General features: G+C 41.3%; 1 protein-coding gene across 1 annotated transcript; it reads right to left on the bottom strand.

Moving 5' to 3' along the window:
* Positions 1-13: 13 nt before the first annotated feature.
* zdhhc2 (zinc finger DHHC-type palmitoyltransferase 2) lies at positions 14-12,702 on the bottom strand. Its single transcript, XM_053324373.1, has 13 exons — positions 12,375-12,702; positions 8,259-8,285; positions 7,426-7,520; positions 6,569-6,689; positions 6,327-6,396; positions 6,185-6,217; positions 5,175-5,295; positions 4,563-4,695; positions 3,908-4,034; positions 2,113-2,205; positions 1,801-1,916; positions 1,282-1,356; positions 14-1,192 (listed from the first exon to the last, which is right to left on the bottom strand). Exons 1-12 carry the CDS (start codon positions 12,499-12,501, stop codon positions 1,316-1,318), a joined length of 1,104 nt encoding a protein of 367 aa, XP_053180348.1. The 5' UTR covers positions 12,502-12,702; the 3' UTR covers positions 14-1,192; positions 1,282-1,315.
* Positions 12,703-16,314: the final 3,612 nt, after the last annotated feature.

Below are 16,314 nucleotides of genomic sequence, written 5' to 3'. Positions count from 1 at the left end.
AAGGCATTACAACTGTACAGTACATCAGTACATTGCCCCACACATCCATATTGTCTCTTGAGTCGTACAGACAGAAGAATAGAAAAATATAGATTGACACGACTGTCACCATGACGATTTTTTTCTTTTTTTTAAACAAGCATACATTCTCAAATCATTTTTACAGTCATGGTTTGATCATTTTCCAGCCCGAATGAGAAAAGACAGAATCCTCAGAAGGTGAAAATATACTGTACAAAGCAGCTGGAGCAGGTATCTCTTTTTTTTTCTTTTTTGCTCGGCAATACATCCACAACATCATATTTGTGAGTTTTAGAAAAAAAACACTCAACAGTATCTGCTTTTTTTTTTTGTTGTTGATGGTGACAGGGATGTGCAGCATCACGCGGAGGCCAGCCCTCCGGAGATAAAACAGTCAGGAAGCTTTTTGGCCGGCAGTTTAGACCACCAGATGTTGCAGCACCAGATTTCAGGTGTTTCTTGTGTGGCGACAACATCCTCGCTCATGCCGCGACGAGTCAGAAGAGCCCTTGTTCCAATGTAATTACTATGTTACTACACGTTGGTTGGTTTCCAAGCAAAAAAGGGGGAGAACATCTTGTGGTACAGTTCACAACAACAAGGTGTGTTTGTGTTGACATCCTGAGATGAAAGCATGCATAAAGTCCCACGACACTCAACATTGTGGGGTTGAAAACCTGCCCACACCCCTCCTCCAAAAAAAAAAAAAAAAAAAAACCTTCACTGGAATAAAATGAGTGCAGGGAATGTCAAATACATCACGTTAACACCACTACTAGTACAACTGTTGTAGATCATTCTGAGAGTTTCTGTGACATACAAAAGCAGCCCCGATTGATTTCCTAGTATACAAAGTGCAAAACATCCCCTCTTCCATCGCTGCTCTGTGCTTATTCATATACAAATGAAAGGAGATCTGATTGCTGGAATGCAGTTATAACTTGAATCCTCTTGTTCGGAGGCTCAATCACTTTCAGATAGCAGCGGACAATCCTGCTCATAATAACACAGGTGATAATAATTACCAGTTTTTCTCAGGTTTAGATGTAATGTGTCAGTCATGTGAACCTCTCAGAAGCAGGGTGCATTATGGGAAACAACAAATATCGATGATGTCACCACCACGTTACATTCTGGTAGGCACGAACACTGAAGAAGGGGCAGCATAGACCTGTTGAATGGAAAAAAAAGAAGTACTGGTACATGACATTGCTTTTATATCTTGACATGTGGATCATTTCTACATGACTGTAAACTTACTTTTCTGGATAGAAGGTGTCGACTCTATCTCTGGTTACGCCTCGTTTTCTATGGTCATCCCCGGGTTACTTGCACCTGAACACGCAACAAATAAAATATATCAGATTACATCTAGGAAGGACAGAAGGAGTAAAAGTAAAGTCAAAGTATAGAAACAATCCTTTAACACAATAAGAGGTCTATGGTCTACTACATCCTTGCCCTTTCTTCTTAAAAAACTTAACAAACACTCACATTTGGCCTCAGGTGACTCCAATACTGTCAATACAACATTACTAACAAACCAAATCATATCAATGACCCCAGAGCTTAAGTAATTGGGACTCCACTCCAATCAGAACTGAAGAATCCCTTTGAATGAGAGGCGAAACAAGTATCTACAACCATCCAGTTCCCCTCCATTCAACCCTCCATGAGTAACCATGATCTGGATCACTGAGAAGCTTCACAGAAACAGACGTTATGTAAGGAAGCAGCTTTTGGGGGAAAACCATTATAGGGAGGATATCATTATCTTACCCTTCTTGTCCTTGTCTGCTGCACTGTCACTCTCACACCAGGAGGGGGTGCTCGTGAGCAGCCGACTCTGACTCTCCCTCAGCGGCTTGGAGGGGAACTGGCGACCGTCTGCTGCACTGGAGACACACAAACACACATTAACAGGAGAGTAGCCAGGAATTATAAGAGTAATATTCCCCGCACCTCCTTCTTCAAATAAATTAGCCCTGAATCCTGTAATCTTCTTATCTAAATGCACAACTTAAAGCAGGGTGATTTTATCATTAAACCTACAGAGTTAATAAACTACTAGGGGATGACAAGGGGACTTACGCCTTGCTGGCAGGGTTGGAGTCGGTGGGCGATGACGGTTGCTCAGGGTCCAGATTCACCAGGCATGCAGGGAACGAGCAACCGTCTCCTGAACTGAGGAGTCATAGAAGAAAGTAGTTTTAATAACAATGTGGTGATTTAGATTATGTTAAACCTAGTTTATGTAATAAATGTAAATGCTAAAACATAGTGTAACAGTAGCTCAAGTCAGGAGAAGTCAAGCATAAGGTCAGCAAATCCTCCTAACTGTATTGAATTGAATAAGGGTGTAAGTAATTGCTCATGAATTGCACTTTTCATTGGTAAGAGAAAGATTATGGATAACGTGGATAACGTTTTTGGATAATGGAATGGAATGGGTTTAGACTTTGAGTTTATATGTCTCTCAGATTATCTTGCAGCCTACTTAGCTGTGTAGCAGTGTTTTTTTTGTTTCCTTTTGGCTGCTGGTATTTAAGGCTTTCTTGATGCAACATATTGTGTTTTCTGGGTTTTTGGTTTTCTGTTTGCTCATATTTCCCTCCTGTGTTCCTGTGCTTGCTTTTCTCTTCACACCTGCCGTCCATTCAGTCTCGTTAGTCTTGCCCTGCTCCCTGTGTCTTCCCCAGCCAATCAGCTCCCAGCCTGCCCTTATGTCTTGCCACCTGTTCCTTGTTGTTTCATTAGTTTAGTTTGTATATAAGTCCTGGTTTTCAGTTCACTTTTGTTGGCACCTCTCTTCTGTCTTGTGCTGTAGTCTGTTTTGCTCGGATCAGCTTTGTTTTTGTCTGCATGAGTCTTGAATAAAGACATTTTATTCTTCAGCTTCGCTCTGCCTACAGTCTCCTGCATCTGAGTCCACCTACTCCGTTCCACATAACACGTTCATTTATTCAATCATGCAGGAATCCTGACATCCTGATTTAGATTTTGTTAAAATATGCATGTACATAAAATGTGAAATGTGAAATTATTTGGATAACACACACACAAATATACAATCCCTCTTCATCCATTCAACTCTCTGCTCTCATATATTTATCTACTTCTACTAAATTTTTAAAATGAAACTGATGACACTCATCAGTTTCATGTGTGATGGTGTGAGCATCAGTAAAACCTTTGTTTATTTTAAATATTACAAAGTAAATTCTCTAACTGCTTTCTTTCTTTCTTATTACCATTTAAGCCAAAGTATCTTAACAGGTTACAGATTGGATTTGATTTTAACTGGTTTATTTGTGTAATGTGTCCCAAACAATGCTGCATCATTTGACTTATGAAGCAGAGCCAGAAGTCTTCGACCTAGACTCAAAATTACGGGTAATCATCCGCGCCTGAACTGAACTCTCAAACAACTTGTCTGGGAAACAAATCATTTTTTAAAGGACCAGTGTGTAGGATTTAGTGGCATCTAGTGGTGAGGGTGCAGATTGCAACAACTGAATACCCCTCCTGCTGCCCCTCCCTTTCCAAGAGAACCTGCAGTGGCTGTGTAACTCATGAAAAGGTCCATTTGTCTGTTCTAGGCTTCTGTAGAATGGTGGTGCAACATGGTGGGCTTCCTATGTAATAAAGGGCTCATCCTTTCAGCTGGTCATAAACTAATTAAAACATACACACATGAATATTATATTTCATTTTTGCCAAGTCTGCTCTGCTAGATGCAACTAAATTCTACATGCGGCACCTTTTAAACATGGATTGCTTTACTTGATTCGGCTTTTAGTTTGCACAACTTAAATCTTCAGTTTCATTTAATCTATCTCATTTGACAGATATTTTACATCTGTCAGAGCTGACCAAAGGAGCTTACCTGGAGAAAATGGGAATGGGCCAGTATTTGACTTCATCACCAAACACCTGGCGGAAATTCTTACTGAAGCCCAGACTGAATCCGTTCTTATCTGTGCCGTGACGAAACACTGGGGCACGCACAGCCTCTGAGAGGACAGAGACGAAGAAAACAGTGAGTCACATGAACACAACAGATCAACACATGAACGCTTCCTGCTGAGGAGCAACTTCAGTAGAACAACACTGAATGAAAGTGTCTTTGTTGTGCAGATCTTAGATTGTGCTGCCAGGTGTGACTTCTCTTCCTGAGCGGCGTGGCAGGGTCTGTTACTAAGCTGCTTACAGCTCTGAGCCTTATGTCTTTGCATTACACTGAAACATACTCCTTTGGATAATCCATTCGCCTCAACACAGAGACAAAGTGTGCCACTGTGTGCACATAATGAGAAACCACTCCGTCTGATACTGGCCCAAAGAGGCTTGTCAATTCACTGCGCTGATGAGGACGGTGGGAAAAACATCATCATTAGTGCAAAGACGACACTGTGCGAACAGCCAGCAGACTGAAAGCAGATATTCAAGATACACAAACATGAGAGAGCTGGGTGTAGAAACACTGCATCAACAGACAGAACACAGCACACATATACACACAATTACTGCATGCCACCTACCAAGAGTGGATCTGTTCTTGCAGACGAGCCAGCAGTGATAGATGAAGAGCGAAGCGAGGCTCACTGAGAACATGGAGGCCGAGAAGAAGAGGAACAGGATGTGGAACTTCGCCTGAGTGTCTGGCAGGCCGTTCTGAGGAGAAACCCAGATGTGAACACAGCTGCACCAGCACAGAGTATGAACAGGACCAGTATGACCTGAGGCTCAGTGGGTGTAGTCTACTGGGTGCTAAGTAACACCTAATAGATTTCCACTTCTACTAATCTACTGGGAGTTTATTACAATCTTTCTATTTCATCACTACTGATTGGTTGATTGGTTCATACCAAGTATTCTCTCAGACGGAAATGTGCTCTACCTCCAGCCTTGTAGAAAAACAAAATTATACCACATATATGAATCAGGTCGAACATTCTGATTTTACTTCATTTATAATGAAACACACAGGGGGAAAAAGGCTTATCTCAAGATCAACATTACTAGCTTTTTCATCAAGCAATGTTCAAACTACTATCTCTAAGGCTGACAATGAACGTTCACACATGATATGCATAACGTAATAAAAGGTTTGTGTTGTATAGTGTGTTGCAATAGTCAAAATCCTTGCTTACCAACCAAAATTTAATGAAGTATTTCAGATCTGTAGCAGTTACAAAAAGGCAGTAGAGTAGTGAATATGCCAAGAACAGCATGAAAAACTTATAATTGGAGAATCCCACACAGTTGTTCACCCTGTAAAGAGGAAATGATGCAGGTTAGTGTTGGAAAATGTCTCCAATACATGTTGAGACATATTTTCTAGACGTAAAGACTTTTTACTTGACATTTGAGCCGGACTATAAATATTGGAGATGGGCTAGGTTGGTGGGAGAATATTTTGCTATAGTTCATTTTATCATTTTATCCTATAATAATTATGATTATTATGTTGCTTCATTACAAATGTGTGCATATTCTATTTTTCCAGTGTATTTTGAACAAACTACAGTAAATGCACCACAACTAGCAAGGAGATATTCACTATAAAAACACCACTCAGAAGGTTTGCTTCATTTTAATGAAAGGACATGGCATTTTCAGCCAATCAGGTTGTAGTAGTGTTCATTAGGTATGTGCAGACCATTGACAAAAAAAGCCCTTCTGATGCTTGAACAACCAACATGACATGATGGAGTGTTGCATAAATTAAAAACTATTTCTCATAATCAGATCATAATTTTTCATGCTCTCAACACTTGATTTGGAGCAACATGGCAAAGACAGAGAACAAATTGATCATATTTATTAAAAAAAATACACTGACTGGAATCAGATTTGTCTCTCACAGCTGCCAAAATCCGTCAGCTGGCAGGATGAGAATTTTGACTACATCAAACTGTCCAGTAAACTTAACTTCACGCTATTAGCAATCGACTAATCAACATATAACTAAACTGAAATTTGAAGTCTTTTCCATCCTGAGCTTAAATACTTTTGATCACAAAATCATGTCACCTGAATACTTGTTGGGCCTTAAATCAAAAGAAGATGAAGTAATTTCAACACAGTGTGAGAACAGTGTATACTAGTATATTTCTTTCAAATTCTATTCCTGCTCAAATCAAAGAGTCTCACTACATACCAGGGGCAGTGGTGATCCATCTTCAGGATGCATCTGTAACACAGCAGGGTCAGACATCAGTGTAATTGAATCTTACTCTGGCTGCCAGAATGCAATATATGGTGGAGTCTTTCTCTATAGGTGCATGAGCAGAGAGCCATACTTATCACAGACTGAACAATGGTGACATCGATCAGGCTTCAGCAGCTGGCAGCGGTCACAGAACCGGATTGCTGAGGAGACACAGCCAATTCAGTCACACGGCTGTCAGCAGCAGCCTCTCCTAACACTTGACCACAGACTAACAAGGTGACGGGGGTGAAATAAGCTCTGAGAGCTGTGTGTCAGTCTAGACTGCTCCTGTTGTTCTGCATCAGCAGCACTGTGCACTGTATTGTACTGTACCTCCAGAGTTGGTGCGGGTGTAGATGGGCAGATCCTTGGCTATCCTCCTCAAGATCTCCTGCTGAGACTCTCCCCGATCTTCACGCTCCAGCAGCTCTTTGTCAGAGTAGGACAGGTGAAACTATGTTGGGCAAAAATGAGGGAAAAACAAACAACACCTGTGACTTATCGGTATCGTCATCTATGAGCAGTTATTTCTGATGAATCATAGCTTTGCATTTGTCAAAACTAGTATGAATATTTTGTCAGATACATGCCGTGTTAGTGTCAGTAATGCAGAAATATGTTTTAAGATGAAGTGCAGTTCAGTAGGTAGTGAAGGGTATTTCTGTTTCCTCCATTTGTTTGTTGTTTTCTGCCCCAGCAGGCAAATGGGAGCAAAGCAGCACAGAGCTGTGATATTACTTTCAGTCACTCAGGCGATTCATGATTGAATACTGGAAGCAAATAAGTCTGATGATAACAAACAGCTCAACACACAAAATTTTTACTTTTATTACAAAACCTCAAGAGATCCAGTGATCGCATCTCATAAAAGAAAGCTTTCATATGAGGTGATTATTGCCTGCATGTGCTTTGCCTCAGTTGAAATTGAAATGCAAGATGGTTTTTCTCTGAAGTGTCCTCTGTAAGATATGTCTGTGTGTGTGTTTGTGTGTGTATTCACACTGCAGAGCTGAAGTGCTGTGGTCAGGATCAGAGCCATTAGAGTGCAGCTCCAGGCACTTCCACTGGAAAGTATTATTAGTCTAAATGCAGCTTTCAATCACACGGGGAGGCTGTAACCTACATCTGCACTTCCCACAATGCCTCATCATCCCAGCCCGACAATAATGCTGCGTCGCAGTCACACTCACCTCCTTCAGGGGGTTCATGGGCTTGGTGAAGATAGTTTGCCAGTAAGCCCACACAAACATGATAAAAATGACATGGTACACCAGCAAGTACACGACTGAAAACAGACAGAAAACATAAACAAAATCATCATCATCTGTCATCAGGGACATTTTATGCATTGTCTTTTGTAGGCCAGTGTGAAAAAACGGTTAAAAAACTGGCAAAGAAATAGGACCAAATGAATAAAGCAGCAGAGCAGGACACCAGTTGCATTAGCAGTCTACAGATCTATCTATGACCATAAAAGACACACAAGATTTTGATCATAAATACACTCGCAGGCTCAGCATTGGTGACTAATTTATTTTTCTGAAGCAGAGGCAGATGAAAAACTGTTTAAATGGATTAGTTTGTCTTAATAGATACCAAAAATGAGACATGGTTTTGCCACATAGAGTGCAAGCTTTTTTTCTTTTTTTTTTTAAAGGTGTACATTTTCATTAAGGTGGGTGTCTTGCAAGAGAGAAATTAATGGTGAGAGGGATCATTTTTTTCTGACTTTATGAAGCTCCTCCAGGGCCACAGATGTTTGAACATGCAGAGTAGGACTCCACATGATCTATCTGCACATGTGGGCAATCTGTGGGTTACCCCTTAGAACATACATGAGATCGTTCAACACACTTCCAGCTGATCAAAGCTGATAAAAGAGTTTTGATGTGAGCTGCCTCTGCACAGACTGAAGGCAGGGAGATCCCGCTGAACCTCCTCAGGACTAAACTCTACTCAACATCTGACACAAGTTTAAATAATTCCTCCTGATTTCTGACAGTATTTGATTTCTAACACTCACCCTTCTCTCCTGTGTCTTCGATTGACTCTGCAAAAAATGAAAAGACACAGTCAGGTCTGTGTCAAATAAAAAAATATAAAAACACAGTGTGGAGCATCTTGGTGGAAAGGCTGCAGGGGTTTTTTTGTATTATTCCTTTACATATGCTGCTTTTGTTTACCTTGATACATGTTTGGATGACAGTCAAAATTCAATTTGGCAAAACTGAAAAAATGCTGACTAGTGTGTAGCTTGACAACCCCAGTGACACACAATCAATATACACCAAGCTCCCAGTCAGACAGTTCAACGCATTGTTCCTCTCGTATAGATAAGCATTACTGTGCATTCACAAAAGAATAGAGGAACATCCTGCAGGGTGTGTGCGCACGTGCGTGTGTGTGTGTGTGAGTGCGTGCGTGCATGCATGCGTGTGTGCGTGTGTCCGTGTGTGCATGTGTCCGTGCGTGTGTGCGAATGCTGACAGCTGCTACTGCTCCCACCAAAGAGGGGACTGGCAGACTGAAGCTGCTGATTGCAGGCTGACATCAGCACCCACACACTTGATGAGCACCCCAAAAAAACCTTCACAAAAACACACCTATACAGACCTGGACCCACAGGCTTCAAAGTATAAAAATGTGTAAAAGAGACAAGTGGAGACCTGTTGGAAGATGAGATGACAGTTTTATTTTTGTCCCAATACCTGAGGAATGATTAGCTGAGTATACAGAATCATCCATTTCCAGCAATTACCAGGCACACACACACACACACACACACACACACACACACACACAGCAGGAACTGAGGAAAGGTGAGCCAAGGAGGTGAATCGAGGCATGCAGCCAAAAATCGTGTGCACGCTGTCTTGCCAGAAAGCCCCAGAGTCTCACAGTGAAGCATATACTGTAGGTGTGTGTGTGTGTGTGTGTATGTGTGTGTAAGTGTGTGTCTGTGTGTGTATATGCGCACGTGTGTGTGGATGTATATTAATGTGTCTATTGAAGCAGCATGCTCACTGCCGTACATCAGCCTTCCCTCTTTTGCATTCTCGCTCAAACAAGTTACATTTCCAACTATGCACAGACTCTCCGAAAATAAACAATTATCCCATCTTAGAAAGAGAGTCAACTGTTTGAAGGCTGATGTTTGGTGCTTTAAAAGAAAGTGGGTCAACCACAGATTGCTTGGGGTGAATTATGTAAGGCAGACAATGGGATTAACTGAGCTGCCGAACGAGCGGTATCAGCTGATGATACTTTCACACAGCTGTCCTTGTGTCTGTCTGCAGAGCACATGTCCTGCCCTGCTGCTGCTGTTTTCATCTGTCTGTCCCGTGTGACTTGAATGCATCACAATTTATCTCTTGTTCCACCGGATGCAAAACAACACAGTTAAAAAGGCTGATCTAACAGTGATTTTGTTTTTGTTACCCTGCAGTTATGAAGGATGACCTATATCCCGGGAAGGCACCGGACATGGTGTCCTGTAACTCTAGAAGAGGTTCATCCTGGGACAAACGCCTCTCTGGTGAACCCACTTGCACTACATCTCTTGCAGCACTCTCAGCTCTCACAGAGAGGTCTATATGGATGTAAAAGACCGACATAAAAGTGCATACTTTCGTGCTTGGGGACATAACTGTGTTTGTTTCTGTTTGGTCTCATTAAACCGTCGCCATTTCGTCCCCCTTTTTGACAAGAGATTTTCTTTCCTAGTGGTCTGAAAAGCTGCCAAGCGGAGCACAGTGTAGGCTGCCGAGATTCCTCTGAGACATCCTAGAAACCATTACTCACTATTCAGGTCAACTCTGTGTTCACCGTTCACCGAGGAGGCTCGCTGTCTGTAACCACACTGCCCGGCGTTCAGTAGCCAGAGAGAGCAAGGAGAAAGGCAGGCCTGACTGAAATCCATTACTGTCAGACTTCTTGCCAAAAGATAATACTGGTGGTGTTGTGGTTCAGATAATGAAGCTCAGCAACTACATGAAGCTATTACAGTAAGTCTTTAAGATAGTGCTGATACAGTGGTAGTCATCTCACAGTGTAGATGAGTGAGCCACATGGCCTAATCCCTTACTGTACCTCCTGCCATAAAAATGTTGTAAAAGCTGCTTCACAATGGAGGCTATGCAAGGGATGTGAAAGTAGGAGGAAGTCACTGCAGTTATATCAAGAGTGGCAAAAAGACTAATAAAGCTAGGCTCAGGCTACGTCCACACCAATACATCCATACTAACATACCTGAATATGCAAGTAATATGACCATTCAGGTAACCTGGGGATGCACATACTAGAGTAAACAGGAAGCTGGTTTGTAGCTGGTTGCTTAGTTGCAGAAAAATACTACGGAGGAAGACGAGCAATGGCGTGAAGTAAGACCAGAGATTAAAAACTGCACAACAGCTGCTAGCATAGATAACAAGGTCAGCAACGCCTGCAATTTGTTATCCATGTTAAATTAACCACGGGTAGTTTAGACCGACACTCTTCATTTTTGTCTGCAAAAAGGTCACGATAGGGGTGTGACCACACAGGGAAATACACTACGTGACTGATAAGACTCAATCAGGCAGCAAATACGGGTGTCATCATTTTCAAAATTCTCCATTTCCACATAATCCAGACTACAAGTCTTTGTTTAGGGCGTTCGAAAATGCCAAAGTAGTTAGCATGCTAGGCGTAAAAATAGCAAAAGTTATGGATGTAGCCACCCTTTTGGGAGTTTTGGGCTAATTTTTCCTATAATCCACCCCTTCCGACAATCGGAGGAGAAATCTAGTCTACATCCTAGGTCCATACTGATGTTCGGCTCAGATTAGTTGGTAATGTGGACCATGATAGCCAGTGAGAGAGATGAGTCTGCAAGAAAACGGAAGTAAATGAGAGAGACTTTTGAAATTGCTACCACAATGAAACAACAAGCTGTACAAGTGCATTGGACATCTTAGAAGCATAAAAGGCTTGTCAGTATGTGGCAAGAACTTGACTTATCATAGGCTAACCGCACAGACAAAGAGAAGAGCATTACTAAAACAAGTTTTTGTACTATGTTGGTCTCCATTTTGTTCACATCTGCTTCCCCATGAGTGAGCTGGTGCAATATCCTGCAGTTTGTGATGCTCCATAATTTTCAAATCTTGCTGTGTTTGCACGTTTGAGATTACAGAGAAGAACATCTGTGAAGTTATTCCTAATGTGTGTGTGATGCAACCTGATTTCAAAATCAGTTATAGGATTTTTAAATTCCTGTGGCCTGAGCTCAGCTTAATTTACTGACTTTTAGCATTAGCATTCAGCTCCAATGCTGCGAAAAGACACATCTAAAATGGGAAAGAGCTGTTATGTGATTGATGGTGCAAATAGAAATCTAAGCTATTTTTTTATAGAAAGCTAAAGAAAAGAGGTTTGCAGCAATTCACAGAAACAACTAGAATCCAGGCATTGAAATGTCATGTGTGTTAGATTTTGGGGTACAGTCATATTGTGGTGTGTTGTGTACTCATCAATGAAATATTCGGCATCTTTCATTTATATTCTATGGGACTGTTAAGTTTTTGTTAACATTTATTAAAAGATGTCTATGATGATAGATGATAGTTCTACTAATGGGGGGTAGACGGTGTTAATCAACCAAGACAAACTCAGTTTTCGTGGTGAGACAGATCACTTTAAAAGTTGCTACAATATATATTGGACTTTTGTTTATTATTAAAATCCTAATGGTTGGCTGAACCACTGAAATAATGCCTCCCCACACCCCATACCCCCCCTCTCTCCTGGTAGGCTACAGTCAAATGCTGTAGGTAAACCCTTATACTTCATGTGCAGGATGCTATTATAAATTAATAACAGCATAAATACTATTTAAATATTACACTTCCTTGTAACATTAGTCTACATGCTGACAGTTCCTGGTTGAACTGTTATTGTCATGTGACTGACACTGTCCACACACTGCGTAAACAACAAGCCAGTCTTCTGCATCCAAAAAAAAAAAATCAGCATGGACCACAAACTGCTCACAAAGACGCATGTCTCCTCCACCCCATCACCAAAAAAAAAAAGAGGCATTTTCCCCTCACACAGACACACACACCTCCTCCTCATACTACCCAGACAGCTGGTTTCTTACCTATGCAAAGCTGCAGAACATAGGCGTAGTACGACCATGCCACTATGAGGGCGATGAAGAGGACCGGGATCCAGTACAAAACTCTCCAGCAGCCCCACTTGATACCACGCGAGCCCGACGGTGCCATAGTCTAGGAGCGGATCATCTCCCGTGCGCATTCGTCTGTTTCTCTCACTCCACGTCCTCCTCCCTCCCTCTCTCTTTCTCGCTCTGTCTGTGAGTGTGTGTGCGTGTATGTGTGCGTGTGTGTGTCTGTGTGTGTCTTCCTGAAGACTGTCACTGCATCGTAGCTCCGGGTCTGATCAGCCTAATCGGCAGCTCAGACGCATCATCCTACCAGCCAGCCTCCCACCCCGGCCCGCCTCTGATGCTGCTGCCACCGCCGCTGCTGCTTCTGCTGCACTGCTCTCCCACCGATCGTCCTGCTCAGCCACTACAGACTACTACACAATATTGACAACACGCACACACACACACACACATGCACACACGCACTAAGAGTCAGCACCGCCCTTGCTGCCTTTCCCACGGGTTGCCATGACGTCCACGGGATGCTGCAAGCCTGGCACATTTTTCACTGGGAGCAGATGGGTTCAATAAGTTCAAGCTCGTGTGTGTGTGTGTGTGTGTGTGTGTGTGTGTGTGTGTGTGTGTGTGTGTGTTTGCTGTCATCTCATACACAAACAGACACTCACACATTGGCACACATTTGAGATATGACGATGTTGGCTTGGGGTCAATTAGGTCATTTGGTAAACAAATCAGTCAGCTCCTGAAAAACCCAGAAAAGAAGAAGTCACTCACATACACACAACACAGAAGTGTGGGGTTTGCCTCTCTGTGGATGGCAGTGTTGGTCTGCCCACCACTTTGGTCCAGATTCAAATAATTGTCCCCAGAGGATGAATCATTTTGACTTTTCCTCTAGCGCCACCATGAGGCTCTTTCCTCTCTCTCTCTCACTCTGCATGTGTGCGTTGGTCCAACAGACACAGTGATAGCAGAAGCAGCACAAAGCAGCACTCTGCACACAGCAGAGGAGGGAGAGATGGAGAAGCAGGGGAAACACTGGATCAAATCAAAACACAGCAGTCCTGACCTCACACCCTGTGCGCTGTTATTGGTTGGGGGCTACACACCCACTACCCAAAGGCTGACACCCAGAAGCATCCCTAACACAGAGAAATAATAAGATATAATACAGGCAGAGAGCAGTCTCTGCAGATAAATACACCACCACACACTTCTAATGGTCATAAGTGATGATTGAGAGAGATTATTAGTCTATATGTTGTTTTTCTGCATAGTTTACCTTTAAAATTAAAGCATTAACTTTTACATTTCTTGAAGTATCTTGATGATGACTGGATGGAGTGCAGTGAAAACATGGTGCAGACACCAGATGATGAATAATACCTTCGCTTTTCATTAATGTGCCATCATCACAACAATTCTGTTTTCCCACTACTTATGTTTATGACCAAATACCTGCAAAACATCTCCATCTTTTTCCATTGTAACACTCTAAACTAAGATGGTAAACACCGCCTATAGCATATTGTGTTTTGACAATGTAGTTGGAAGTCTGCAAGATCCACCTGCTTCTGCTGCTATTGTCCCCAGCTGCACCACATTTTCTTTTTTCTCTATTTTTCAATTCAATACATTATAGGCTACATTACCAAGTCCTCCTACAAGCTGCAGTGTATTCATTGTGTGCCAGCTATCATCATATTAACTGAATACATTTACAAGCTGTGTAAAGATTCTCCTGTTTAAAGGTGACATAAGCTATTATTTACCATCTGTTGCTAATTTGATGCATATGTAAGCAGAGGATTAGTATGCAACGTGACGTCTCAACCTAAGAAAAATCATTCACGCCTCAGAGGAAAACTGAACCTGTTTAGATGCATTTTGAACTAGATGCAAAGAGTACACTACCATCACACTGAATCACAGCTCCCTATTTTTCAACCAGCTACAGGTCTTTCTCAGGTGAGTACTTGCGTTAAGACACTATAGTCATAAGAAGAATAAACACATTAATATGACAGATCATGCAAATATATATGATAGAAAACCTTGATGGAAATTGTGTGCAAAAAATCACAAAAATTTGCAATGAAATGTAGAAAATATTAAACATTCATTTTATGTATTAAATAGTAGTAAAAGAATTGGTGCTATAGGTTAACAATACATTTGGGGGCAACAAGAGTAATTAAAAAGTATACATAGTGTGTCCAATATAGAATGAATAGAATAGAATAGAGGAATACCACATGCCTTTTATGTATGTACACAGGAGAAAAATGCCTTTATATGTAAATATACACCTGGACTGGACTATATGTGTTACAGGCACTAGAAACAAATGTACAGTATAGACCAGTGTTCTCCAACCCTGCTCTTGGAAAGCTACTGCCCTGCATATTTTAGGTATCTCCTCACTCTAACACACCTGAATCTAATTATTAACTTGTTATCAAGCCCGTTGACAAGCTTCAGCTGCTTGATAACGAGTTCATTATTAGAATCAGGTGTGTTAGAGTGGGGCAATGCCTAAAACATGCAGGGCAGTAGCTCTCCAGGAGCAGGGGTGATGGCCGCTGGTATAGACCCTAATGACTGGTTAACCTACAAGAAGGGTTTAATATTAATCCAGTTTAAACAGTACTGAGTGAATGTGTCCAAATACAAAAAATACACAACTAACTCCATGTGTGACAATAGACAGTTTTAACATAAGTACATTTAATCACATATATGCTCTCTATTAAATCTTAAAGGCTAACTTTTGCTGAACTGCACAATTAAATGAAAATGGACCACTGAATCTCCCTTTATTTAAGATTCTCTTAAGTCACTTACCTTACAGACATCATCATTGGGTGAACAGTTACACAGATAGAGAAGAGCCTTCACATCAATATTTATCTAAAGTTAGCTATTGTTAGCTAACGTTAGGCACCAGAAGGAAGTGGTCATATCAGGCCAAGCTGTAATGAAATGTGTTTTACTTCTTATTAATCCAGCTTGTCAATTGTAAGAAGATCTTGAGCATTTTTACATTTTTAGGAAAAATGTTACACCAACCCTCAGTTCTCTAAAGGAGCATTCCAATGATTTTATGCATTTGAATTTAATAACTTGTCACAAGGAGTACCACTCAACCCGTGATGACAGGTTGTAATGTGTTTTTGTGCCGTTATTAGAGTTATCTTGGTTTAAGTTTGAGACTTTAAAATTTGAACAGAAAGCCTGATATAAACTGGGGCCCTGGACTTTGAGAGATGTGGACATTTACCAAGCAGAGAAGGTCTGACAAAACATAAAATGCATTATGGACATTGTAGTATCCAGTGTTTTTGGAGTTTGACACATACTAAGACATACAAGTCAGGTTATGTCAACCTCTGCTGATTAGTTTTAAATTGTCTCTTTTGAGTCCCTAAATTATTTGACTGTCAGCATTATCATCACACATCTGTCCCAAATATACAGGCCAGGCCAGGCCAGGCCAGGCCAGTTAAATTGCTGGGGGTCCTGTGGGGAACAGACTAGAACCAGGCAATAGAGGATGAAACTATTGTTACTTTTATACATCTAAATCCTATTTATGTAACAAACTTGAACTGATAAATCTAGTCAATAACAGATGGGGAAAACTCTAAAAAAAAAAAAAAAAAAACACTTTTCTCACAATGTACCAAATACAAAAGAAACTCTGTAATTTAACCGTTCTTCATTTTAAGGATCTGTTACACAACCCGAAGGACCCGTTGATCTTACTTCAGGAGCTACAGAGTTAGAGTGTGAGACTGCAAATTATTTCCCTACTGAATTAATCATTTAAAGATAAAAAGTCCCTGATTAGTGTGTCGTACACCCACACAGCCCTAGGTTCCTGATGATTAATACTGTTAATGATTTGCCT

The sequence above is a fragment of the Scomber japonicus genome, chromosome 8, assembly GCF_027409825.1.
Source record: "Scomber japonicus isolate fScoJap1 chromosome 8, fScoJap1.pri, whole genome shotgun sequence".
NCBI lineage: Eukaryota > Metazoa > Chordata > Actinopteri > Scombriformes > Scombridae > Scomber > Scomber japonicus.
Note: the sequence above shows the minus strand (reverse complement) of the source record. Positions and strands in the feature narration are given on the sequence as shown.